At 40.8% G+C, this 24,486-nt stretch overlaps 4 protein-coding genes across 5 annotated transcripts; all 4 read left to right on the forward strand.

The window, feature by feature from the left end:
• The first annotated feature begins 586 nt into the window (after window positions 1-586).
• On the forward strand, window positions 587-5,626 carry ehd2a (EH domain containing 2a). The gene is made up of 6 exons (XM_036967487.2): window positions 587-1,457; window positions 1,582-1,758; window positions 2,067-2,164; window positions 2,695-3,107; window positions 3,268-3,432; window positions 3,857-5,626. Exons 1-6 carry the CDS (start codon window positions 1,234-1,236, stop codon window positions 4,394-4,396), a joined length of 1,617 nt encoding a protein of 538 aa, XP_036823382.2. The 5' UTR covers window positions 587-1,233; the 3' UTR covers window positions 4,397-5,626.
• Window positions 5,627-5,960: 334 nt separating this feature from the next.
• selenow1 (selenoprotein W, 1) lies at window positions 5,961-8,648 on the forward strand. 2 transcript variants are annotated; one of them, XM_090226663.1, is made up of 6 exons: window positions 5,961-6,154; window positions 6,432-6,456; window positions 6,573-6,626; window positions 6,756-6,830; window positions 6,927-7,039; window positions 7,250-8,648. In XM_090226663.1, the coding sequence occupies exons 1-5, from the start codon at window positions 5,994-5,996 to the stop codon at window positions 7,002-7,004; spliced, it is 393 nt and encodes a 130-aa protein (XP_090082789.1). In that variant the 5' UTR covers window positions 5,961-5,993; the 3' UTR covers window positions 7,005-7,039; window positions 7,250-8,648. The 2 variants fall into 2 exon arrangements, with proteins under 2 accessions (XP_090082789.1, XP_021446992.1); XM_021591317.3 differs by having other exon boundaries at window positions 5,962-6,154; window positions 6,927-7,023.
• Window positions 8,649-15,826: 7,178 nt separating this feature from the next.
• On the forward strand, window positions 15,827-16,498 carry sycn.1 (syncollin, tandem duplicate 1). Its single transcript, XM_021591315.3, has one exon. It carries the CDS (start codon window positions 15,872-15,874, stop codon window positions 16,265-16,267), a length of 396 nt encoding a protein of 131 aa, XP_021446990.1. The 5' UTR covers window positions 15,827-15,871; the 3' UTR covers window positions 16,268-16,498.
• A 1,832-nt stretch (window positions 16,499-18,330) lies between these two features.
• On the forward strand, window positions 18,331-19,876 carry gng8 (G protein subunit gamma 8). The gene is made up of 3 exons (XM_021590274.3): window positions 18,331-18,441; window positions 19,227-19,345; window positions 19,526-19,876. Exons 2-3 carry the CDS (start codon window positions 19,262-19,264, stop codon window positions 19,652-19,654), a joined length of 213 nt encoding a protein of 70 aa, XP_021445949.1. The 5' UTR covers window positions 18,331-18,441; window positions 19,227-19,261; the 3' UTR covers window positions 19,655-19,876.
• The last annotated feature ends 4,610 nt before the right edge of the window (window positions 19,877-24,486 follow it).

Genomic DNA, 24,486 nt, shown 5'->3' on the forward strand with positions numbered 1-24,486 from the left:
TTCCCGCCAATATCCAACAACTTTGCACAGCCATTGAAGAGGAGTGGGACAACATTCCACGGGTCACAATCAACAGCCTGATCAACTCTATGCGAAGGAGATGTCACGCTTCTTGAGGCAAATGGTGATCACACCAGATACTGACTGGTTTTCTGATCCACGCCCCAACCTTAAATTATTTGTTATTTTTTTTAAGGTACAGATGCATATCTGCATTCCCAGTCATGTGAAATCCATAGATTAGGGCCTCCATTTATTTATTTCAATAGACTGATTTCCTTATATGAACTGTAACTCTTTTAAATTCATGTTTTTATATTTTTGTTCAGTATAATTTGAGTCCCGGATTTATGTTTTCTATGTTACGGCATAGTCTATGAGACCAGTCTGCCAAACTAACTGGCCTGACTGGCTGATGAATTGCATAGGCATACTATTAGTCTTCTGGTTTGGCACAAGGGCTGCCAACTTTAATAAAATATCATTATTCCATTTTTTTACCCTTTTTTTTTTCTTCCAATTCCGTGATTACGATCTTGTCTCATCGCTGCAACTCCCCAACGGTAGAGGGAGAGGGGAAGGTTGAGTCATGCGTCCTCCGAAACATGACCCGCCAAAACGCGTCTCTTAACACCCGCTCGCTTAACCCGGAAGCCAGCCGCACCAATGTGTCGGAGGAAACACTGTTCAACTGACAACCGGTGTCAGCTTGCAGGCACCCAGCCCACTATAAGAAGGCTCTAGAGCACGATGAGCACGATGCGCCTCCCTATGGGAGCACGATGCGCCTCCCTATGGGACTCCCGGTCACGGACAGTAATGACACAGCCTGGGATCGAACCCCAGGTTGTAATGACGCAGCAACACTGCGATTCAGTGCCTTAGACCTCTGCGCCATTCGGGAGGCCAGGGCTGACAATTTTTATTGGTACCATGTGTGTCTGAGCTTTTTTTAATCGCCTTCTCAGTAGAAAATTGCCTTGTTTCACTCCTCCACCCAATCCCAATTGATATGTCTGTGTTAGGTGCACTTGAACAGCTGTGGTCAACACCCATCTCCACCCTCTGAGCATGTCCCCGAGGCAGCATAGGCTCAGGCAGCTCAGACCACTGTGTTCTATTCACAATTTACAGCTCATTCTTTGCAGTCACTACTTTTCACATTCTTCTACAGCAGAATAAGAGACTCATCAACACTTCAAGTACCTTTTTGTTCTATATTATTCCACCATCATGTCTAGTGGGGGGCTGAAGGACAGAAATTCTGAAACACTGGAGGATGTCAACACAGTCACAAAAGAGCTCAAGTATCTTTACTATAAGAGGCTGCTTCCCATAGAGAAGCAATATGGCTTCCAACACTTTCACTCTCCCAGCTTTGAGGAAGCCGATTTTGACAACAAACCGATGGTGCTGGTGATGGGTCAATACTCGACAGGGAAGACTACTTTTATCAGGTGACTTAAATTATTTAATCTATTGTAAGGGCTCACGGGCCTATGGCACAGACAGTATTTGCCATACACCGTATAAAGAAAGACATTTGTATGTATATTGGTTATCTCTTTGTGTGTGATAAAGATATCTCCTTGAGCAAGACTTTCCAGGTAGCCGTGTTGGTCCAGAGCCCACGACAGACAGCTTCACTGCCATCATGCATGGGGAAGTAGAACAACTGATCCCAGGCAATGCTCTGTCAGTAGACCACAAAAAGCCCTTTCGCCACCTCAACTCTTTTGGAAATACCTTCCTGAACAGGTAAGAGGACATCAGGGCAAAGTTAGTGGCTGTTGGCAAAATAAATGTTTTAATTCGGGTGCAGGGACAGGAAATATAACCATGCCAACAAAGCAAATCAAGGAGTGGATGGAAAACTGAGAATAGGGAAAGGGGGGACATGAGAAATGAAAAAGTGAGCTGCATTAACTTTAGTGCTACCAAAGAGGACAAGTTTGGAAATGTTATTTAGAATTTCAATTTCAACACATATTGCTTCTTCGGTGATGTTTGAAAAACATGCAAAGTTTGATGCAGACAGTCAAATTCTTGTTTTCTCTTTCCCCAAGATTCCAGTGTGCCCTGCTGCCAAATCAAGTCCTGGAGAGTATCAGCATTATTGACACACCAGGCATCTTATCTTCGGCTAAGAGGAGAATGAGTCGAGGTCAGATGCAAGAAAGATGCATTGAATGGGGGATGGAGAAGTCCTACTGTCCTAATATATTATCTCAAATCAATTGTTTGAATTGAAAAACTTTTCAGTAGTCCATGTATTCTGCGTATACCTTATCCTGCTGGAATTTTGACTTGTAAGACTAATATTGATTAAAAAACGATAATAATAATTTGGAGAGTGCTTATATTTGTGTGTTTAATACACTTGTGAATTGGAAATGTTTTTGGGGGATATCCCAACTCTCCCTGAGACACCCTCGGTCCTCAGAGAGAGGGTGGGTCTTGATTTGAAGCAGAATGTAGGATGTCAAATTACTGTATGGGAGGACTGTGCAGATTATTTTGACTCTGTGGGGATATTAATCAAAGGGTGGAGCTGCTAACAGCCGCTCAATCAAATTAAATATTTTAGGTCCACTGGGATTATGCATGTTGACCTAATTCATAGTTATTCAATTTCAGTGTTCCACTTCTTTTAATGGATTCATACAACTTCTGTGCTATTCTTTCTTAATTTAGGATATGATTTCCCAGCAGTGCTGCGCTGGTTTGCAGAACGTGTGGACCACATCATCCTTCTGTTTGATGCACATAAACTGGAGTTCTCTGATGAGCTCACACGTGCCTTTGGGGCTCTGTGTGGCTATGAAGACAAGCTGCGTGTGGTACTGAATAAAGCAGACAGGGTCGACTCTCAACAGTTGATGCGAGTGTATGGTGCTCTCATGTGGTCACTGGGGAAGGTGTTTCAAACACCTGAAATACTCCGGGTTTACATCGTCTCCCTCTGGTCACAGCCACGTCTGTTGTCTGACCACTGTCAACTGCTGGAGCTTGAGGAACTGGATCTTTTGGCGGATATCCGGAACCTGCCTCGAAATGCTGCCGTACGGAAACTTAATGACCTAGTTAAGAGGGCACGCCTAGTTAGGGTGAGGCACGTTTATTGTCTATATTCATTTGATATAATTGTTTATAAATAAACATAAGTGTATACTTGGAGAGCATTTGCACAGGCATGAATCTATAAAAATGATCGACTCTTTTGAAACAAAGGTTAAGTGCTTCCCATCTTTGTCCTCCTCACTCTAGGCCCATGCACATATCATTAACCATCTCAAGCAGGAGATGCCCACACTTTTCTGCAAGGAGAGCAAGAAGCAGAACCTGATCTATAAGCTTCCTCTCATCTTCTCCAAGATTCAACAGCAACAGCGAGTACCAGCTGGTGACTTTCCTGACTGTGCCAAGATGCAGGTCTGCTACCCTCCCATTTTGTTGCATGCATATTTGGTTGGATTACCTATTCCATTTACCAAGAACTCATAATTAGAGTCCTATGTTTTGTGCAGTCATAATGTGACACAGTAATATTTTATCCTGTATTTTAAGCCATCCAGAAATAAGAATTCCACAAAAAAAATTAAGCAATTGTCTGACAATGGTGCTGTACCAAAAGGGAAAAATGTAATGAAAAAGCTTAAAATAAAGGTTAAAATCCAGTCATGTCACATGATTGCACAAAACACAGGGCCCTACTCATAATGGTTATTGCTGATGTGTTTATTACAGGAAACAGAAAGCTCTCAGGATCAGTACAACTTCTAGAAAATCAGACTAGTTGATTATCACTTACTCAAAATCATGCTTGTATGACTTTCCTGCTTTTTTCTGTTCTCAGGAACGGCTAATGGGTCAAGATTTCACAAAGTTCAAGACACTCAAGCCCAGCCTAATGGCTTCCTTGGACAAGTTACTGTCCAATGACATTGCAAAGCTGATGCCTTTACTACATCAACAGGATCTGAAGAAGGCTTCCCTGCCAGGGATTCCAGATGGAACCTTCTTAGAACCTTCTTGGTCTCTCTTTGAGCAAGTTACAAAGAGTGGAGTAAGCAGGGAAATGCAGAATGATGAGTGGGTGGTGACAAAAGATAAACAAAAATATGATGAGATATTCTACAATCTCTGTCCAAATGAGGGCAAACTGAGCGGTACTAAGGCCAAGGAGTGGATGGTCAGCACCCACCTGCCAAACTCAGTACTTGGCCATATCTGGAGGCTTTCTGATGTGGACTGTGATGGCATGCTGGATGATGAGGAGTTTGCCCTAGCCATCCACCTCATTGAGGCCAAGCTGGAGGGCCATGGGCTCCCAGGAGAGCTGCCTGCCCACCTGGTGCCCCCTTCGAAACGTCTGCATAAAGGATTAGCTGTTTAGCTTAGTCTGGCAGGTTAAACCTATGATGGGCTGGGCAAAGCAAAACTAGAGAACATCAAATAATGCAGTCAAAAACATCAACACTTTTGAATGAAGAGAAATAATTCAACAAAACATTTGTTCCTAGAAAAAATGACTGTACAGGATAGATTTCCAACAACTTGGTCATGTCAGGCCACCCACTGATTTTCCCTGGGAAACCACAATCCTGGCAGGATTTTTCTTACAAATTATGTACTGTCTACAAACACTATGCATTTATATTGTGGATCCTGACACTGGTTCACTCCAATAGATCGCTGGATTGTGAATTGGACTCATTCTGTAATTTCTTGATTTGATTATATGTATATTTGTATTGCATTTTAAGAAATACAAATCACTACAAGGGAATTGCCAGTGACAACAATTTCACAGAAATGCAAGTATCTCAAATAAAATAATCAGGAAAAAGGTCCAGGGTTACAATTGTATCAAACTATGATAGAGTTGTAAGAATACATTGTTTTGTCATTGACTAATTCTAGAGATTGTATGGGGACAGATTTCAAATATTTGTTTTTGTGTATGTAAAATGGACGAGAGAGAATTAAGAAATGAACAACTAATTCAGTAGCTTGTTTTCATTTGAATAATATATTACATCTTTCATTGTAAATACATGGGTCTTATTAATGAGATAACACATGTAATTACTTAACTCGCGCCAAAATAACTTCACAGAGTCGCACTCATAAAACGTGTAGTTTCCCCTTTTTTTTAAATCACAAAACATGCTAATAAAAGTTATTACAATGGCATAGTTTGTGCAATAGTTAAGTTAATTTGTTTTACTTCATTTGAAATACAACATTTGTGAGGGAGCAACCAAGCTTTTTTCCATTCAATTTCAGTAATGTCTACATTCCAGAAGAATTTCCCCCAGAGAGAGATCTTGTTCTTGGAACGTAAATGTTCCCTTAATACATTTCTTATCCAGCTGGGGGCAACCATACAACATAAATTGTGCCTCTATCTTGACATGTTCTACAAAACACATTAGATTGAATGAATTGAGTAAATCCTGAAGGTATTGCTTTGCATGTAGAATTAAATTATTTAATGTAATGAGAAGTTATGTTGCTAAGAACATTCTATAAGAGAGTATATTCCCTTTATCAAATAAATCAAGCAAAAATATAATGGTTATTTCAAATCACTTAGGGAAGAATAAAGACTTGTTTTTAACTATCTTTGTTGAAGATTTTGTGGTGGGAGAAAATGTGGACATTACGCAGTTTCCAGGCTAAAAGGGCTTCGTTCTCTAAAGTCTAGTGGTCACGTGAACGCAACGATGACGTAGTTGGAAGGTCGAATTTCCCAACCAAACCATTTGATGCAAGCTTTTAGGGGTAGACAAAATGTACTGTTTTAGATATTTACTTATGTGAATAAATCTATGTATGAAAACGTTATGTATATGCATACAAATAATCAAGACTAGAACATGCACTTATTCTTGCCATACTTGTTTTCATGTGAAATATTTTGGTAATGCAAAAAACACATCTCTCCTCCTTGGTAAAGATGTGTTCTCTCCTGTGTGAACGGGGACCTCATGAAGATGATTCGTGGGTCGCTCCGCCTTATTTATTTCATAACAACGTCAAATATCAAGGAAATTGCCTTACACCGACAACCCTTTTGCAACTACTATCTCTCTCGGAGAAGGGCTGCTGCGATTTGCGATATGGGAGTCAAAGTTCATATCATCTACTGGTAGGTTGCTATTTTTACTACTGCTGACGGTACAGTTTATCCTCCATGCAATGGTTTATTTAGGTAACATTACCGCTTGGTTGCGTTTGCAAATTGCTAGATTGATTGTTAGGTAGGAGAAATCGTAGGCCTTCGCCCAAATGTGTGTGTTCTCTGAAAATGAGTTGCTGGAGCTATTTGCTAATAAAGTTGCATAGACATGGCACAGTGAAGGGAAAGCATGCTGTTTGTTTGACACAGTTGTTTGACACTAATCCTCTCTGTTTCTCATGCCTAGCGGTGGATGAGGGTACAGGCCCAAGGTACGTGTCCATTAAATCTGTATTAAAACATGTGCTAGTACAATTTGATTAAAAATGAATCTTTTGATTAAATCATTCTTTCTACATCTGAGTGGTATGTATGCTTTAAATTTTAGTTCACCAGACTCAAGACACAGCTTGAGGATGAATTCCCAGGTGATCTTGAGATTGTGAGTCATTTTAAGTAGCCTAAAGAGCAGAAAATTGCAGATGGATGTTACCAGATGTTTGTTTCAAGTTACTATACTGACACCCCTCTTTCTGTCTCACGTCCTTTCTATCCACCACTCACTCACCAGACTGGTGAAAGCACACCTTCAACCTCTGGGTGGTTCGAGGTGGAGGTGAATGGCAAGTTGGTCCACTCAAAGAAGGTACCGTATCAAACAGTGTTTCTTCACCCAACAAAACATGTGTGCACAGTATGTATTTAAAAAATATTGTATCAATCAAACATTTGCTTTCTGCAGGAGGGGTCAGGCTTTGTGGACAACGAGCAGAAAATGGCAACATTGGTTGATGCCATTGATAAGGTGTTGGGGAAATAAGATAGTGCTGATTATGGAGGTATGAACCACAGGAGGTTGGTGGCACCTTAATTGGGAAGGACGGGCTCATGGTAGTGGCTGGAGTGGAATAGGTGGAATGTTACAAAATAAATACATCTAACACATGGTTTCCACGATTGTTACACAATGTAATTTTGTATATTGCTTTGGCTTCTTTCTTGTACACTGTTACTGGTAGCAGCATACGTACATTTTCTTAATTTGATCGTTTTCTCTTTCCACAGTCTGATCTCTGTTTGTCATCTCCTTGACATTGCATAATGATGGTGGTGCTCCAATTGTCAAAGACATGGGTGCTGCTTGATGAAACCTGCTCTGCCAGGGAGGTGCCCTGCAGATTGCTTCAACTCCTACAGTGGCACTGCTTTTGTAAGATGGTGGGTGATAACAAAGGGAGAATATACTGTTTATTTGTCATTGAAACATAACATTTCAATTGAGCTTCTTACATTGTTCCATTATTTTAACTTTTAGGCATGGGCAAGCTTTAAAACATTTAACATTGTATGTATCTTCCCAAATGTTGATGCGACTATGAAATGCAAGTTCTTAACTTATATTTTGTTTATATGTCCACTTTGTTCTCTTAGTTTGTCTGTATTTTAAAAAGGCCTGATGTTTTGATTAAACAAGGAAAGGAAGACACAACACCTCGACAATAGAAATGCATATTGCAATGCCCAGTAGACTAGTGAGTGACAGTGACACCCTTGGTAGACATGCTTCAAGGAAAGTTATAGAGCTGCACTGTCTGGTTCTTGAGTGTCTTTTCTATGACAGATAAATAGGATACATTTTCATCTTAAACAGCATCTATTTAGTGTAAAAACAAGACTGTTAACCATTTAGTGTTACATTCATTTGGGGGTTTTATACACATTTCTATAAACATTACAGTAGTTTTAATCTACATTCAAGATTGGTGTTACATGTATCTTCTCTTAAACTAGATCATGTTTAATGCATAATGAAAGTTGAAACTGATGTGATATCTGAGACAAGCATGTGAAACATGATCCCCTTGCCTGGGTATGGTAGATACCAGTAGGTTGTGCACTTGTTAGAGGAGTATACTAAGTGTACAAAACATTAAGGACACCTTCCTAATATTGACTCCAATGCTTCCCGCTGTTGTAGTAAGTTGGCTGAGTGTCATTTGGGTTTTGGGTGTGAGTGTGAAAAATTTAGCAACTTTTCAGTTCTTGACACAAACCGGTGCGCCTGGCACCTACTACCATACCCATTTCAAAGGCACTTCAATCTTTTGTCTTCCCCATTCACCCTCTGAATGGCACACACACAATCTGTCTCATGTCTTAAATTTGTATTTTTTTTTACAAGTCTCCTCCCCTTCATCTACACTGATTTGAAATGGATTTAACAAGTGACATCAATAAGGGATCATATCATTCACCTAGTTAGTCTTTGTCCTGGAAAGAGCAGGTGTCCTTAATGTTTTGTACACTCAGTGTACCAAGATGGCACATGTCCAGACACATTCTCATTTTCACATGTCTATCCATCAACAAACTTCTGTGATATTTTATTATAAATGTGATTCTTCAAGGTCCTGTGATGTAATCTTCTATATCCAACCCCTCAATAAAAGTTAGGTTTTCATTAGTCATTCTGAATATTAGTTCAGGATACCAAAGTCAGTTAACATCTGTTTTCAAAAGGGTACATCACTACACCTTCAGAGTGAAGCTGGTAAAAGGCAGAAATGAGCATTTTGCAGATAGTGGCAGATGTAAGTGTACCTATGTGAAGGATTGCCATCTGGTTCATTCTCAACAGTAACAGCAGAGATACTGTATATAGTGATGAGATGGTCTCGTCTCCACCCCAACAATGGGAGTCGTTGTCCCAAAGGCAAGAAGGCAGTCGCTCTGCTTGACAGATAAGCAGAATCACTGTATTCCCACGTGGACAGATTTTGACGGGAGGGTACCCTCTCGCTTCGCCTCTTTCTCCCTGGTAACCGTCTCCAATTAAGGTAGAACAACCTATGCATTTGATGCATTAAAGCAGTGGTTCCCAACCAGGAATACTAGGACTTGAGTACTTGAGAAGACTCATGAGACCATAGGCTTACTGGTATAATGTACATGAGTGGGTACTTCAGGGGTACTCCGGGCAGAGCAAAATTAAATTGGTGGTACAGTCACCGAAAACATTTGGGAACCACTTCATTAAAGTGGCAATATGTGAATGCTACATACATTTGACTTTTAAATTAATTCTATATATTGATTCTTGAAAAATAAATCAAACTAAGCCTCATGAGCTTAGTTCAACTGTCTGTCACTCCATCAGAACCTGAAACATAAGCTTGTTTTTCTCCATTGTAAACAATGTAATTCTAAAAAACACTATAGCTTCAAAACATTATTAAAACTATCATGTCCTTCATCTATAGCCCTGTCTATGAATTTGATAAGCCGTTTAGCCAAAAAGGTGGCAGGGAACCAATATGTTTGAACTCCAGACATTATATTGAAAATATATTTAACAGCAAAGTTCAAGAAGAACATAAGCAATTTTATTTGTATTTATTTAACCAGGAAGGGCTCATTGAAATTTAGATAGGCAGCACCAAGTCATTACACAATTACAGACAGATAATCTAGTAAAGTAATCTACAGGTAATATAGTAAAAAACCACAGCATTCACAAGAGTATTACAAAATCAGAAAACAGCCAATTAAAAATATTGACAGTTCGGAATCAACCTCAAAATCCTTCATCAATTATTTAAAAATACCAATCGGGACAAGGTCTTCCAGTTTAAAAGTATTTTGTAAGGTGTTCCAAGCCGATGGCGCAGAGTACATAAAAGCCCTTTTACCAAATTCAGCTCGGACATTTGGAACAGTTAGCAGGATAAAGTCCAGCGAACGAAGAGAGTACCCACCATATTTCTGAACAATAAAAATGCCCAAATAAAAATGGTAGTAAACCCAAAATGGCTTTGTAAATAAGTATACCAGTATACCAGTGACTGAGCCTACGAGTGACTAGAGAAGGCCAGCCAACCCTGGTATATAAAGTGCAGTGGTGAGAAAGGATTTTGCAGTATAAAATAAATCTCAATGCTATGGTAAAGGGTGTCAATTGATCTCGAAAACTGAGCGGAAGCTTTCATATAAAATATCCCCAGAGTCTAGTATAGGCATAAATGTAGCTGATACTAGCCTCCTGGCTTCAGAACAGGTAGATCTGTGGGTGCACTGACAATGTGACATTTGCAGTTCTGTGATATGTTAATACTGAACACGACACCTTGCTGGACAAGGGAGATATAGTGCCCTAGATACAAGAACGTGTCCAACTGTTTGCACACGATAGACACATGTACTTTCCCAGGGGTGAGTTCAGTTTGATTCCTTTGAGGTATGTTTGCTCCCTTTCTATGGTGTGACCTGATCAATATGGGCGTGACCATTTTTTAAATCTCTAAACTCCTGTAGCACACCGTAACACAATTGCCCTCTGGACCACCATAACCACAACGTTCTTCAACTGGTTGTTCAGTACAGTACCAACTCCATTGAATTAAACGTTGCACACCGTTATGTTGTACTAAACATACCCCAGGTGAGTCACTGACTGCTCATGGTCAAGTAAAAGTAAGCACATGTCCTGGGAATGACTGCCATCTGGGTTATTCTCAACAGTAACATAAGTGCATCTGACCTTTTGTCTTTAACGGAGTGTTGTATATGAAAGTAACCCAGATGGCAGTCATTCCCAGGACATGTGCTTACTTTCCCAGAACTCACTTGGGGTATGTTCAGTGAACAGAATGGTGTGCAACGTTTAATTCAATGGAGTTGGTACTGTACTGAATGACCAGTTGAAGAAAGTTGTGGTTATGGTGGCCCAGAGGGCTCCCGAGTGGTACAGCAGTCTAAGGCACTGCATCTCAGTGCAAGAGGTGTCACTACAGTCCCTGGTTCGAATCCAGGCTGTATCACACCCGGCCGTGATTGGGAGTCCCATAGGGCACATAAGGCGGTGCACAATTAGCCCAGCGTCTTCTGGGTTTGGCCGAGGTAGGCCGTCATTGTAAAGTACAATTTGTTCTTAACTGACTTGCCTAGTTAAATTTAAAAAATCAACACATTTAAAATACATTGAGGGCAATAACATATGGAGCAGGTAGATCTGATTTTGTGTCCCCCTAAGGACCGAGTCAATGGTAATTTGATTTTGGCAGTGGTGGAAATGAGGGATTCAGGGAGTGAATTATTTCAGCATTCATTTCGAACCCAGATGACCCTTTGTTGGGTTTTCTCAGTGAATCCAGTACATTTCCACCATTGGACAGGCCTATAAGTTACACTGAATAAGAACATTTTATATTTTCATTATTGTAGTGTACACAAGTACCGTGTAAATAATGTTTATTTTTTTGTAGCTTTTGTGGTTTCACTAGGCATTTACATTTATTTATTTATTTTTTACCCACCTCCACCCTCCATAATGGGAGGACAACTTCATTATTTAGATGTATTTTAAAACAGGGTGTTTCAGATAGAGTCAGTAGAGTGGGTCAAATATACAGCGCCTTTGGAAAGTATTCAGAATCCTTGACTTTTTCCACAGTTATAGCCTTATTCTAAAATTGATTCAATATATTTTCTCCGAAATCTACACACAATACCCCATATTGACAAAGGGAAACGTTTTTTGAAATTTCTGCACATTTATTATAAATAAAAAACAGATACCTTATTTACATAACTGTTCAGACCCTTTGCCCTGAGACTCAAAATTCTGCAGCATTGAAGGTCCCCAAGAACACAGTGGCCTCCATCATTCTTAAATGGGAGAACCACCAAGACTCTTCCTAGAGCTGGTCGCCCGGCCAAACTGAGCAATCAGGGGAGAAGGGCCTTGGTCAGGGAGGTGACAAAGAACCCAATGGTAACTCTGACATAGTTCTAGAGTTCCTCTGTAGAGATGGGAGAACCTTCCAGAAGGACAGCCATCTCTGCAGCACTCCACCAATTAGGCCTTTATGGTAGAGTGGCCAGATGGAATCCACTCCTCAGGCACATGACAGCCCACTTGAAGTTTGCCAAAAGGCACTTAAAGGACTCTCAGACCATGACAAACAAAATTCTCTGGTCTGATGAAACCAAGGTTGAACTCTTTGGCCTGAATGCCAAGCGTCATGTCTGGAGGAAGCCTGGCTGCATCCCTACGGTGAAGCATGCTGGTGGCAGCATCATGCTTTGAGGTTGTTTTTCAGCAGCAGGGACTGGGAGACTAGTCGGGATCGAGGGAAAGATGAACAGAGCAAAGTACAGAGAGATCCTTGATGAAAACCTGTTCCAGAGTGCGCAGGAACTCAGACTGGGGTGAATGTTCACCTTCCAACAGGACAACGACCTTAAACACACAGTCAAGACAACGCAGGAGTGGCTACGGGACAAGTCTCTGAACCCGATTGAACATCTCTGGAAAGACCTGAAATAGCTTGAGAGGATCTGCAGAGAAGAATGGGAGAATGGGAGAAACTCCCCAAATACAGGTGTGCCAAGCTTGTAGTGTCATACCCATGAAGTCTCGATGCTGTAATCGCTGCCAAAGGTCTTCAACAAAATACTGAGTAAAGAGTCTGAATACTTATGTAAATGTGATATTTCAGTTTTTAATTGAATAAAGTAGCAAAAATGTCAAAAAAACTGTTTTTGCATTGTCATTATAGGTTATTGTTTGTAGATTGAGATAAAAACATAAGGCTGTAACGTAAAACATGTGGAAAAAGTCAAGGGGTCTGAATACTTTCTGAAGGCACTGTATATAAAAGCAAGTACACCAGGCACCAAATATGAGCTAGTATCTTCTTGATACCCATTCCCGTCACATAGCTCTACCACCTCTTTACCCTCCCCATCCCACCATCCAACAGTACATATAACTGTTTATTTATTAGTGAAGAAGGTCAACTGCAACTAAAAAGCAAGAAAGAGCAGAACGGTTGGGTAAAAAAAAAAAAAAAGAGGAAGCTAAAAATAAGGAAGAAGTCAAAACAGGACAAAACAAGAGATGACCAGACTGGAGAAGACAGGACAGAATGGAACGGAACGGGACAGGAAGGATGTGCCATATTTGATCTTGTCTGGGGTTGCCTGGGGGAATGTAGTATAGGAATGGTTCCCAGATTGTGTTAAAGTCCTTCAGTTGTTATTTTGTTTGAAGGTGGATCTCTCCAGGGAGGCCAGGTCAGACAGTAAACTAAGCCAGTGTATGGTTGGAACATTGGATCTGGTTTTAACAGTATCACTTTTTTTGAAGATTGTTAATGAAATTAATAGGAACAGTTTTTTGTCCTTGGGGATAGCAAAAACACAGGGGACGTCATCATCAAAGTAATGCAGTATACAGAGTGATTGGGGATGCAGGAATTGTAATATGGAGGACGTCTGAGAGAATGTTTTTTTCCAGTAATTCTCAATGATGGGACAAAACCAGAATGCATGGAGATGAGTGTCTGGAAGGTATTTTTGGCAGAATGGACACAGAGGTGAATCAACAAGCCCCATTGGTGACAACATTCTATTGGTATAGTGGAATCTATGTAGGATTTTTGATTTGTTTTGGCTAAAGACTTCCAATTAAATTGATTTATGGGGAGGATCTCTGATTTGCCCCAATTAATCTTATATCCTGATATACTGTACTACCGAATGTGTTGATTGTCGAGAGCAAGTGTTCTAATGATCAATCGGGTTCTTGTACGAACATCAGAATATCATCAGCATAGACACTTATTTTGTGAGTTATGTTTGGGGATCGGACGCCTATGATTTAACTGTTTTGGCAAACAGCAGCAGCCAAGGGTTCAAGATTTTTTTTTAAACAGAAGTGGAGACATTGGACAGCCTTGTCTGGTCCCATTTAGTAATTTGAACAGATATGAGATTATATAATTGGTATATACGGAGGCTTGTGGTGAGCTACAGTTGAAGTCCGAGGTTACATACACTTAGGTTGGAGTCATTATAACTTGTTTTTCAATCACTGCACAAATTTCTGGTTAACAAACTATAGTTTTGGCAGGTACAAAAGTAAATATATCCACAGTAAAACGAGTCCTATATCGACATATATTCGAGTCTTATATCGAAAAATGACTTGTGTCATGCACAAATTAGATGTCCTAACCGACTTGCCAAAACTATAGTTTGTTAACAAGACATTTGTGGAGTGGTTGAAAAACGAGTTTTAATTACTTCAAACTAAGTGTATGTAAACTTCCGACTTCAACTGTATGCACTAAAACCGAATTACTCAAGTGCCAAGTTCAGGAAGGTCAGATCGTCTGTCAGATGCCTTCTCTGCTTCCAACGTCACTAATGCGGTAGGAATATCGGTTTGGGAAGCGAGATGCGGAGTGAAATCCGTTGGGAGTTAGCTCAGTATATATAGTAGTTTGGAATAAAATACTTTGGAGATGGAATTCATCTTTTCATTTTGGTTACGTTACCTTCAATGTTTTTAATAGAGTGGATTACCAACATTTCCTTGTTATGTTTAAGCATATTAGCCAAGAAATTTCCGGACTTATCCTCGAGTTCAGGGTCATTTTGTTGCGTTCTCATAATTAAAGCCTCTGTTTCTAAATAATTAAATTACATTTGAGTTTGGCCTGTAATAGTCGCTTATATCATCCGTTTGAGTAGATGTAAAGAGGGTATCAAGCTCCTTGACAATTTTCGCAAATTCAACTTTTTTTATTTCCCTTTTTCTTCTTTGCTGAGCAGAAACATATTTTTTCCTCTAAGTACAACTTTTGCAGTTTCTAAGAGTAGTGTCGGCGTACATTCAGATGTGCTATTAAATACACTTGGAAATTATTTGAAATTACTGAAATACACTGGCTCAGATACACTCCCATGCATTTAAACTCAATGAATTTGTTCAATTTCCCATTAAAATGCGTATCGAATTTGGAATCTGATAGAAGCAAGGTGTTAAATTTCCATATTGAAGGATGACGTTCGGATTTGATGGTTAAGACAAGGCTGATCAATGCGTAATCGGAGGTGCTACTCGAATGAATTTGGGGTTTGGAAATTTGGGATTGCAAAAATGCATTACGGATGAAAAGGTTTATACGGGATTACGTTTTATGATGTGAGATACAGTTATACTCTCTCTCGTCCGGATTGAAGAGGCGCCAAATATCCACCATACCTTGTTTTACCATGCAGCTTTTAATGGTTCCTGGAGCGCTTGTTGAATGCATGTGCGCACTGCCATGGGACTTCTCAGCTAGTGGATCAATAACAGCGTTAATGTCTCCTCCAACTAGAATTCTGGAGTTGGTAAAATCTTGTAAATGCTTTACGATTAAATGGACAAATTGAGGATAGTCAGTTTTGGGACCATATAAATTCAGCATGGTGTATGATTGATTGTTGATTGTACCATGAATTAAAATGAAGCACCCTAAAAATATATTAGTTTAAATGGTGTTTCTTTGTTGATGAGGATGGCGACCCCTCTGCTCTTGGAGTTAAAGGAAATAATAATTTATAAAGCATTTATAAACATTTATAAAACCGCAAAATGGATTGTTCATGAAAGTTATTAAGTATTACACATTATTTGGCTAAAAGATATAGCCTATTTGTAAGTAATATAGCTAGGTCAATATGTATCATGTTGGTTTCTGAACTGGTTCTAATCTGGTTCAAAAAGAGAAACCTTCAGGACACCTGCTTAAACACACAAATTCTCACACATGACTAAACATCCACATGGTCAGATGTTATTAAGGCTATTTAAGGAGACACCTGCACCCCTTCTGTCTAGACACCAACGAAGCAACCATGAAGGTGATGATCGCTCTGCTTCTGAGCACTTTGTGCTTTGAAGTCCTCAATGCCCAATGCCCAGAAGCCAATGCGTTGAAAGACGCAGATGGCGTGAAGCTTTGCGCACGTATGTTCGAGGACAGTCACTATTATTACGAGCAGAGTTGTGGGGGAGAGTACCTTGATGCTTACCCAGGTGAGGACGTCCCTATCATCCCATGGCGCTGGAACAACCGCATCTCTTCCTTGGTGGTGTCAAGAGGTTGCAGCCTTACTGTTTGGAAATACACCAAGAAGAGAGGAAGCAAATCTAAATTCGGTGCTGGAATCAAATATCGCCTCAAAGAAACGATGCAAGGTCTTTTCGGCGATTGGGAAAACGACATCTCTGGATACTACTGTGTGTGCTAGAGGCCAACATCATCACGTTCACCAGACACTTCTACCCATTCCTCAGAATTGTTATGCGCAATTAGCCCGAGGACGAGTTTAGAGATCATGCAAGAAGAGAGTATGTCAGCAGGAGAGTCTGCCAACAGGAGAGTCTGCCAACAGAAGAGTCTGCCAATCAAAACAGAGACTATGTTGAGTGCATGATAATGATATCCTGTGTCTGGAGAATAAATGTTTTTCTGCATATCATCTTTGGGCCTATGTGAATTTATTTCAGGGAAAATGTTTTGTCCAGGTCAGTTCATAATAACAGGCCTTAAAACAAAGTATCCCTTTTAAAAATGTGTTTTGAATGTATTCAAAGAAAGGGATTAGGGGAATTTTTTTATTTAGTTTTACCAGGCAAGTCAGTTAAGAACAAATTCTTATTTTCAATGACGGCCTAGGAACAGTGGGTTAACTGCCTGTTCAGGGGCAGAACGACAGATTTGTACCTTGTCAGCTCGGGGATTTGAACTTGCAACCTTCCGGTTACCAGCCCAATGCTCTAACCACTAGGCTACCCTGCCGCCCCGAAATGGCCAGTCAGTGAAGAAAACAAGTTTAAAATGCACCAGAATAGTCTCAGGTGTAATCTGAACAAGTTAGTGTCTGACAATGGGCCGTCATTATCATCTGCAGAATTAATTCAGTTCAATGTGAAGTATAGATTTTAGCACAATATATAATAATAAAACATAATAATAGAGTTCATTTATATAGCAAAAAAAGTGCATGTAGTGCTTGGGCTGGAAAATGGTCTTCAACAGAGGTTGGTGCCTCCAGGTCACATCCAACTCCGGTGGGCTGCACAAAGACCTAGCCTAGAACAATTATATAATCAACAAGTGTACATAAACTGCTGTTATTTAACCTCTAAACATCTCAATGACTCACCAGCTGCTTGGCCCTCTGTGGCAACTTCGAGACATGGTATGATATATCATTACACCATGGTATAGACCCCTCAAACTGAAATCTGGACCTCGAAGCCAGTTCCCCTCTAATCAGGGACTGATTTAGATTTGGAACACCAGGTGTGTGCAATTAATTATCAGGTAGAACAGAAGTCCAGAAGGCTCCGGACCTCGTAGGGTCAGAGTTCAGTACCCCTGGTCTAGACTCTAGAGTAAAAGTTTCATAAAATAACATGAATTCAATAAAAAAAATCACCATTTAACAGAACACATTTCTGTGGGCAAACTATCCACCTCTGCCCCAGCAGCAGAGAAAGGGTTAGTGTAGAAGAGCTAGCTGGTTGGGCTGGTTGGAGCCCACTACTTGCAGTGAGACGACCAATTAATGCAGGAAAACACCTGCTAATGAGACGCTTGGCATTCAACTATGAGGCAGCCACTGTGCCCCCTGCTGTTGTCTGGCAACCCTGCAAGCCCTGCTGGAGATACTGACAATCCAGGCAGTACTATGAGTTACTGTAAGCCTACTGTAACTGCCCCTTGAGAGATTTCACTTCACATGCTATATCAGATTGTCAGGATCCCTAGCCGCACAATGAATTATGATAATAGGCCAGCTATATGGTATTAGACATTCCGTATTACACTCCATCAAGAGTATTTTAAGATAACGATGATATTCTCTCCCTTCAATCCCAACAGATAAAATGTGTAGAGTCTTGTGTAATCTTGCAGGTACATATTTGTTGTGGGAGTATGTGGGAAAACAACCACTGGGCGTATCTTTCAAGACACCAGTCCTGCCTAAGGCTCTTGGTTACACGCAGATCACTGGCTTAAATAATTAACTCCAATAAGCATTACCCAAATTTGCAAGAAAAATTATTATGAGAAAAAATGTACAACCTTTACAACAAAATGACAATCTCCTTTCCAAAGAACAATCTAGTTGTCTAAGGTAAACAGATCAAATGCTAGTCTAATTGATGACAAGCAAATGATAAAGAAAGGAAGGTCACACCCCATGTCGCCTGCTACTACTGTTGCATTGAGCCCAACATGGGGGTAGAAAGACAGCTAATTATAAGAGGAGGCAACCTATTCAAGCACTCCTCCCCATCTTACCCCTAATCTCTCTCCATTTGGAACTCTAAGTGGGTGGAGTGTGCCTTGTTCAACTATCACACCTCAACTGTAGAACCCTGGACCTACCAACCCGTCTGTCTTGTTTTTGCGGTAAGTGGCTAATTAGACTCTTTGAATGAAATTGTTTTGATGTTTATGTGTTGTAGACCATAGTGACAGTGGCATTGTGTTTTGGTAAATAAAACATACATTTGACTGTGTTCTGATATAGGAAAATATTTATAAAGTTGTACATATTCTTGTGTAGTACAGCCCATTAAAGTGCAGGTCATGTTATGTAAATGTTCATGTCAAAAACAAAACTAGTTTTCATCATCAGTTCATTCCGTTGTCGATGAAAGAAAAGACTGAGAAAATAAACTGCAGTTAAGTTTGGATGTTTCACTGCCCTCTGAATGGGCATAGTGGGCAACGGTCATCAAGAGACAAACCGCTACATGATTACCAGCAACAAAATTGGGCATTGTAAATGGAGGGATGAGAGAGGTGGTTGTTATTTTTCTTTATTCACATGCAATGTGTAAGAGAACGAATGCTACTTTTAATCATCACAAATACAGTACGGTCCTCATTAAAGGATAATAAGTGTTCAGCAAATGTCATTTACAGATACATATACAGATACAGAGAAACAAGTGAGGTGCCCCCTGGGAAATGCTGCTGCCTATGCATGCCCCTCCCTGCACCTCTCCCTCTGAGGCCCTCACTGTAACACTTCCAGCTGAGACCCAGGCAGCAGAAGGAATAACAAGCACATGAAACCATTACACACTATCTCTTTGGCATGTATGTATGATGGAAAATGGCACTACCCGTGTAATGGATTTTAAGAAAAGTGTGATTTTGCATTAACATAATGCATGATCTACAAACAGTTGGACCAGGCTGAGGTACAGCGAGAGGAAGCAGGATGTCCAATAACATGGCTAAGATTGCAGATGCTCGCAAGACAGTGGAACAGCTGAAACTGGAGGTCAACATTGAAAGAATGATGGTGAGCAGCGAATGGTTACAGGGCATAAGCGCTGGAGTACCAGTAGTAGATTATATCTCTTCATGTTACCGAATAAACTGCTGATTATCAGTAACTACATTGTAAATAGAGCACATTGTCTTTTCCCCCACTCTCCAATCTTGTATCTTTGTCTTTGTTAAGCATGTTTTATATGTGCAGGTGTCCAAAGCAGCAGCTGATCTAATGGCCTTCTGTGAGGCTCATGCCAAGGAGGACCCGCTGGTGACACCAGTGCCATCCTCTGAGAACCCCTTTCGGGAGAAGAAATTCTTCTGTGCAATACTCTGATCCCCACACTTATAACCCCAAGTTTTGTGTCATTATTAGCAAGAATTAATTGGCCGTTCTAAGGAATAAATCTGATAGTAACAGTGAAGAACACTTGAAAATGTTGGTTTTGTTATGCCTAGTCAGGGTGATGATTTTGTATTTAAAAACCTGTATAGTAAATGCTTTAAATATTGATCTGGATTGATCTGATTGACTGAAATAAACTTATTGATGATGGGAGCTAATTTCATTTGAGTCTGGCATTTACACTGGCCTCTACCTTCCAGCAAACACCTCCCTGAAAGTAAGACATTAACTGAAATTGCGCCTAAGTCCTCCTAAAAACAGCAATACTCTACTGTAAAATGCCTGACATCTGAGAGTTCTATGACCCTTTTCAGAGGTTACACAGCAGTGTTGAACAGGGCTGTTCAACTCCAGTCATGGAGGGTGAAGCCACTTCTGGTTTTCATCCTTTCCTTCTAATCAGGTACTAATTCAGACCTGGGATACCAGGTGAGTGCAATTAACTACCAGGTAGAAACAAAAAACAGCCTTGTTGTTACAGCCTGAATTATTTTTTACATTTTTTATTTCACCTTTATTTAACCAGGTAGGCTAGTTGAGAACAAGCTCTCATTTGCAACTGCGACCTGTCCAAGATAAAGCAAAGCAGTTCGACACATAAAACAACACAGTTACACATGGAATAAACAAAACATACAGTCAATAATACAGTATAACAAAAGAAAACAAAAAGTATATATACAGTGAGTGCAAATGAGGTAAGTTAAGGAAATAAATAGGCCATGGTGGCGAAGTAATTACAATATAGCAATTAAACACGGGAATGGTAGATCGGCAGAAGATGAATGTGCAGGTAGAGATACTGGGGTGCAAAGGAGCAAAATAAATAAATACCAGTATGGGGATGAGGTAGGTCGATAGATGGGCTGTTTACAGATGGGCTATGTACAGGTGCAGTGATCTGTAAGCTGTTCTGACAGCTGGTGCTTAAAGCTAGTGAGGGAGATGTGAGTCTCCAGCTTCAGAGATTTTTGCAATTCGTTCCAGTCATGAGCAGCAGAGAACTGGAAGGAAAGACGACCAAAGGAAGAATTGGCTTTGGGGGTGACCAGTGAGATACATCTGCTGGAGCGCGTGCTACGAGTGGGTGCTGCTCGGGTGACCAGTGTGCTAAGATAAGGCGGGGCTTTACCTAGCAGAGACTTGTAGATCACCTGTAGCCAGTGGATTTGGCGACGAGTATGAAGCGAGGGCCAACCAACGAGAGCGTACAGGTCGCAATGGTGGGTAGTGTATGGGGCTTTGGTGACAAAACGGATGGCACTGTGATAGACTGCATCCAGTTTGTTGAGTAGAGTGTTGGAGGCTATTTTATAGATGACATCACCAAAGTCGAGGATCGGTAGGATGGTGAGTTTTACGAGGGTATGTTTGGCAGCATGAGTGAAGGATGCTTTGTTGCGATATAGGAAGCCGATTCTAGATTTAATTTTGGATTGGAGATGCTTAATGTGAGTCTGGAAGGAGAGTTTACAGTCTAACCAGACACCCAGGTATTTGTAGTTGTCCACGTATTCTAAGTCAGAGCCGTCCAGAGTAGTGATGCTGGACGGGTGGGCAGGTGCGGGCAGTGATCGATTGAATAGCATGCATTTCGTTTTATTTGCGTTTAAGAGCAGTTGGAGGCCACGGAAGGAGAGTTGTATGGCATTGAAGCTCGTCTGGAGGTTAGTTAACACAGTGTCCAAGGAGGGGCCAGAAGTATACAGAATGGTGTCGTCTGCGTAGAGGTGGATCAGAGAATCACCAGCAGCAAGAGCAACATCATTGATGCATACAGAAAAGAGAGTCGGCCCGAGAATTGAACCCTGTGACACACCTATAGAGACTGTCAGAGGACCGGACAACAGTCCCTCCGATTTGACACACTGAACTCTATCAGAGAAGTAGTTGGTAAACCCGGCGAGGCAATCATTTGAGAAACCAAGGCTGTCGAGTCTGCCAATAAGAATTTTGTGATTAGCAGAGCCGAAAGCCTTGGCCAGGTCGATGAATACAGCTGCACAGTAATGTCTCTTATCGATGGCGGTTATGATATCGTTAAGGACCTTGAGCGTGGCTGAGGTGCACCCATGACCAGCTCTGAAACCAGATTGCATAGCGGAGAAGGTATGGTGGGTTTCGAAATGGTCAGTAATCTGTTTGTTAACTTGACTTTCGAAGACCTTAGAAAGACAGGGTAGGATAGATATAGGTCTGTAGCAGTTTGTGTCTAGAGTGTCATCCCCTTTGAAGAGGGGGATGACCGTGGCAGCTTTCCAATCTTTGGGAATCTCAGACGATACGAAAGAGAGGTTGAACAGGCTAGTAATAGGGGTTGCAACAATTTCGGGAGATATTTTTTTGAAAGAGAGGGTCCAGATTGTCTAGCCCGGCTGATTTGTAGGGGTCCAGATTTTGCAGCTCTTTCAGAACATCAGCTATCTGGATTTGGGTAAAGGAGAAATGGTGGGGGCTTTGGCGGGTTGCTGTGGAGGGTGCCAGGCAGTTGACCGGGGTAGGGGTAGTCAAGTGGAAAGCATGGCCAGCCGTAGAGAAATGCTTATTGAAATGTTCAATTATAGTGGATTTATCGGTGGTGACAGTGTTTCCTAGCCTCAGAGCAGTGGGCAGCTGGGATGAGGTGCTCTTATTCTCCATGGACTTTACAGTGTCCCAGAACTTTTTTGAGTTAGTACTACAGGATGCAAATTTCTGTTTGAAAAAGCTTGCCTTAGCTTTTCTAACTGCCTGTGTATATTTGTTCCTAACTTCCCTGAAAAGTTGCATATCACGGGGGCTATTCGATGCTAATGCAGAACGCCACAGGATGTTTTTGTGCTGGTCAAGGGCAGACAGGTCTGGTGTGAACCAAGGGCTATATCTGTTCCTGGTTCAACATTTTTTGAGAGGGGCATACTTATTTAAGATGGTGAGGAAGGCACTTTTAAAGAATAGCCAGGCATCATCTACTGAAGGGATGAGGTCAATGTCATTCCAGGATACCCCGGCCAGGTCGATTAGAAAGGTCTGCTCGCAGAAATGTTTCAGGAAGCGTTTGACAGTGATGAAGGGTGGTCGTTTGGTTGCAGACCCATTACGGATGCAGGCAATGAGGCAGTGATCACTGATATTTTGATTGAAAACAGTTAGAGGTGTATTTGGAGGGCGAGTTAGTTAGGATGACATCTATGAGGGTGCCCGTGTTTACTGATTTGGGGTTGAACCTGGCAGGTTCATTGATAATTTGTGTGAGATTGAGGGCATCAAGCTTAGTTTGTAGGATGGCCGGGGTGTTAAGCATGTCCCAGTTTAGGTCACCTAGTAGCACGAGCTCAGAAGATATATGGGGGCAATCAATTCACATATGGTATCGAGGGCACAGCTGGGGGCAGAGGGAGGTCTATAGCAAGCAGCAACAGTGAGAGACTTGTTTCTGGAAAGGTGAATTTTTAGAAGTAGAAGCTCAAATTGTTTGGGTACAGACTTAGATAGTAATACAGAACTCTGCAGGCTATATCTGCAGTAGGTTGCAACACCGCCCCCTTTGGCAGTTCTATCTTGGCGGAAAACGTTAGCGTTAGGAATGGAAATTGAATTAAACATTTATTCAATCCGTTTTTTTTTTCTCTCACCCATCTAAGCATGATGACAAAGTTTAAACCTGTTTTTAGCCATTTTTGCACATTTACTGAAAACGAAATACAGAAATATTTTACATACATGTACATAAGTATTCACACCCCTGAGTCAACACTTTGTAAAAGCACCTTTGGCAGCGATTACAGCTGTGAGTCTTTCTGGGTGTCTCGAAGAGCTTTGCACACCTGGATTGTGCAATATTTGCCCATTATTATTTTCTAAATTCTTCAAGCTCTGTCAGATTGGTTGTTTCAGATATTGCCATAGATTTTCAAGTAGATTTAAGTCAAAACTGTAACTCGGCCACTCAAGAATATTCACTGTCTTCTTGCTAAGCAACTCCAGTATAGATTTGGCTTTGTGTTTTAGGTTATTGTCCTGTTGAAAGGTGAATTCATCTCCTAGTATATGGCGGAAAGAAGACTGAACCAGATTTTCCTATATGATTGTGCCAATGCTTAGCTCCATTCTGTTTATTTTCTATCCTGAAAAACAATTACAAGCATGCCATAACATGATGCAACCATCACTATGCTTGAAATTATGGAGGGTGCAACTCAGTAATGTGGTTTATTGGATTTTCCCCAAATGTATTCAGGACAAAAAAGTTAATTGCTTTGCCACATTCTTTGCAGTATTACTTTAGTGCCTTGTTGAAAACAGTATGCATGTTTTGGATTTGTTTTTATTCTGTACAGGCTTCCTTCTTTTCACTGTCAATTAGGTTAGTATTGTGGAGTAACTACAATGTTGTTGATCCATCCTCAGTTCTCTTGTCACAGCCAATAATCTCTGTAACTGTTTTAAAGTCACCATTGGCCTCATGGTGAAATCCCTGAGCAGTTTCCTTCCTCTCCGGCAACTGAGTTAGGAAGGACGCCTGTATCTTTGTAGTGACTGGGTGTTTTGATACACCATCCAAAGTGTGATTAATAACTTCATCATGCTCAAAGGGATATTTAATGTCTGCTTCTTTTTTTTAACCCATCTACCAATACTGTTGCTGCACTTCTTTGCGAGGCACTGGAAAACCTCCCTGGTCTTTGTGGTTGAATCTGTGTTTGAAATTCACTGCTCGACTGAGGGACCTTACAGATAATTGTATGTATAGGGAACAAAGATTAGGTAGTCAATCAAAGATC

This window comes from Oncorhynchus mykiss, chromosome 29, assembly GCF_057628025.1.
Source record: "Oncorhynchus mykiss isolate SJ-2025 chromosome 29, ASM5762802v1, whole genome shotgun sequence".
Classification (NCBI taxonomy): domain Eukaryota; kingdom Metazoa; phylum Chordata; class Actinopteri; order Salmoniformes; family Salmonidae; genus Oncorhynchus; species Oncorhynchus mykiss.

Bases quoted from the DNA above. Each gene is read 5' to 3' on its own strand.
- ehd2a (XM_036967487.2), top strand. From the start codon at position 1,234: ATGTCTAGTGGGGGGCTGAAGGACAGAAATTCTGAAACACTGGAGGAT. The intron at 2,165-2,694 runs GTCAGATGCAAG...TTCTTAATTTAG, and splicing joins TAAGAGGAGAATGAGTCGAG to GATATGATTTCCCAGCAGTG. The intron at 3,433-3,856 runs GTCTGCTACCCT...TTCTGTTCTCAG, and splicing joins CTGACTGTGCCAAGATGCAG to GAACGGCTAATGGGTCAAGA.
- sycn.1 (XM_021591315.3), top strand. From the start codon at position 15,872: ATGAAGGTGATGATCGCTCTGCTTCTGAGCACTTTGTGCTTTGAAGTC.
- gng8 (XM_021590274.3), top strand. From the start codon at position 19,262: ATGTCCAATAACATGGCTAAGATTGCAGATGCTCGCAAGACAGTGGAA. The intron at 19,346-19,525 runs GTGAGCAGCGAA...TTATATGTGCAG, and splicing joins TCAACATTGAAAGAATGATG to GTGTCCAAAGCAGCAGCTGA.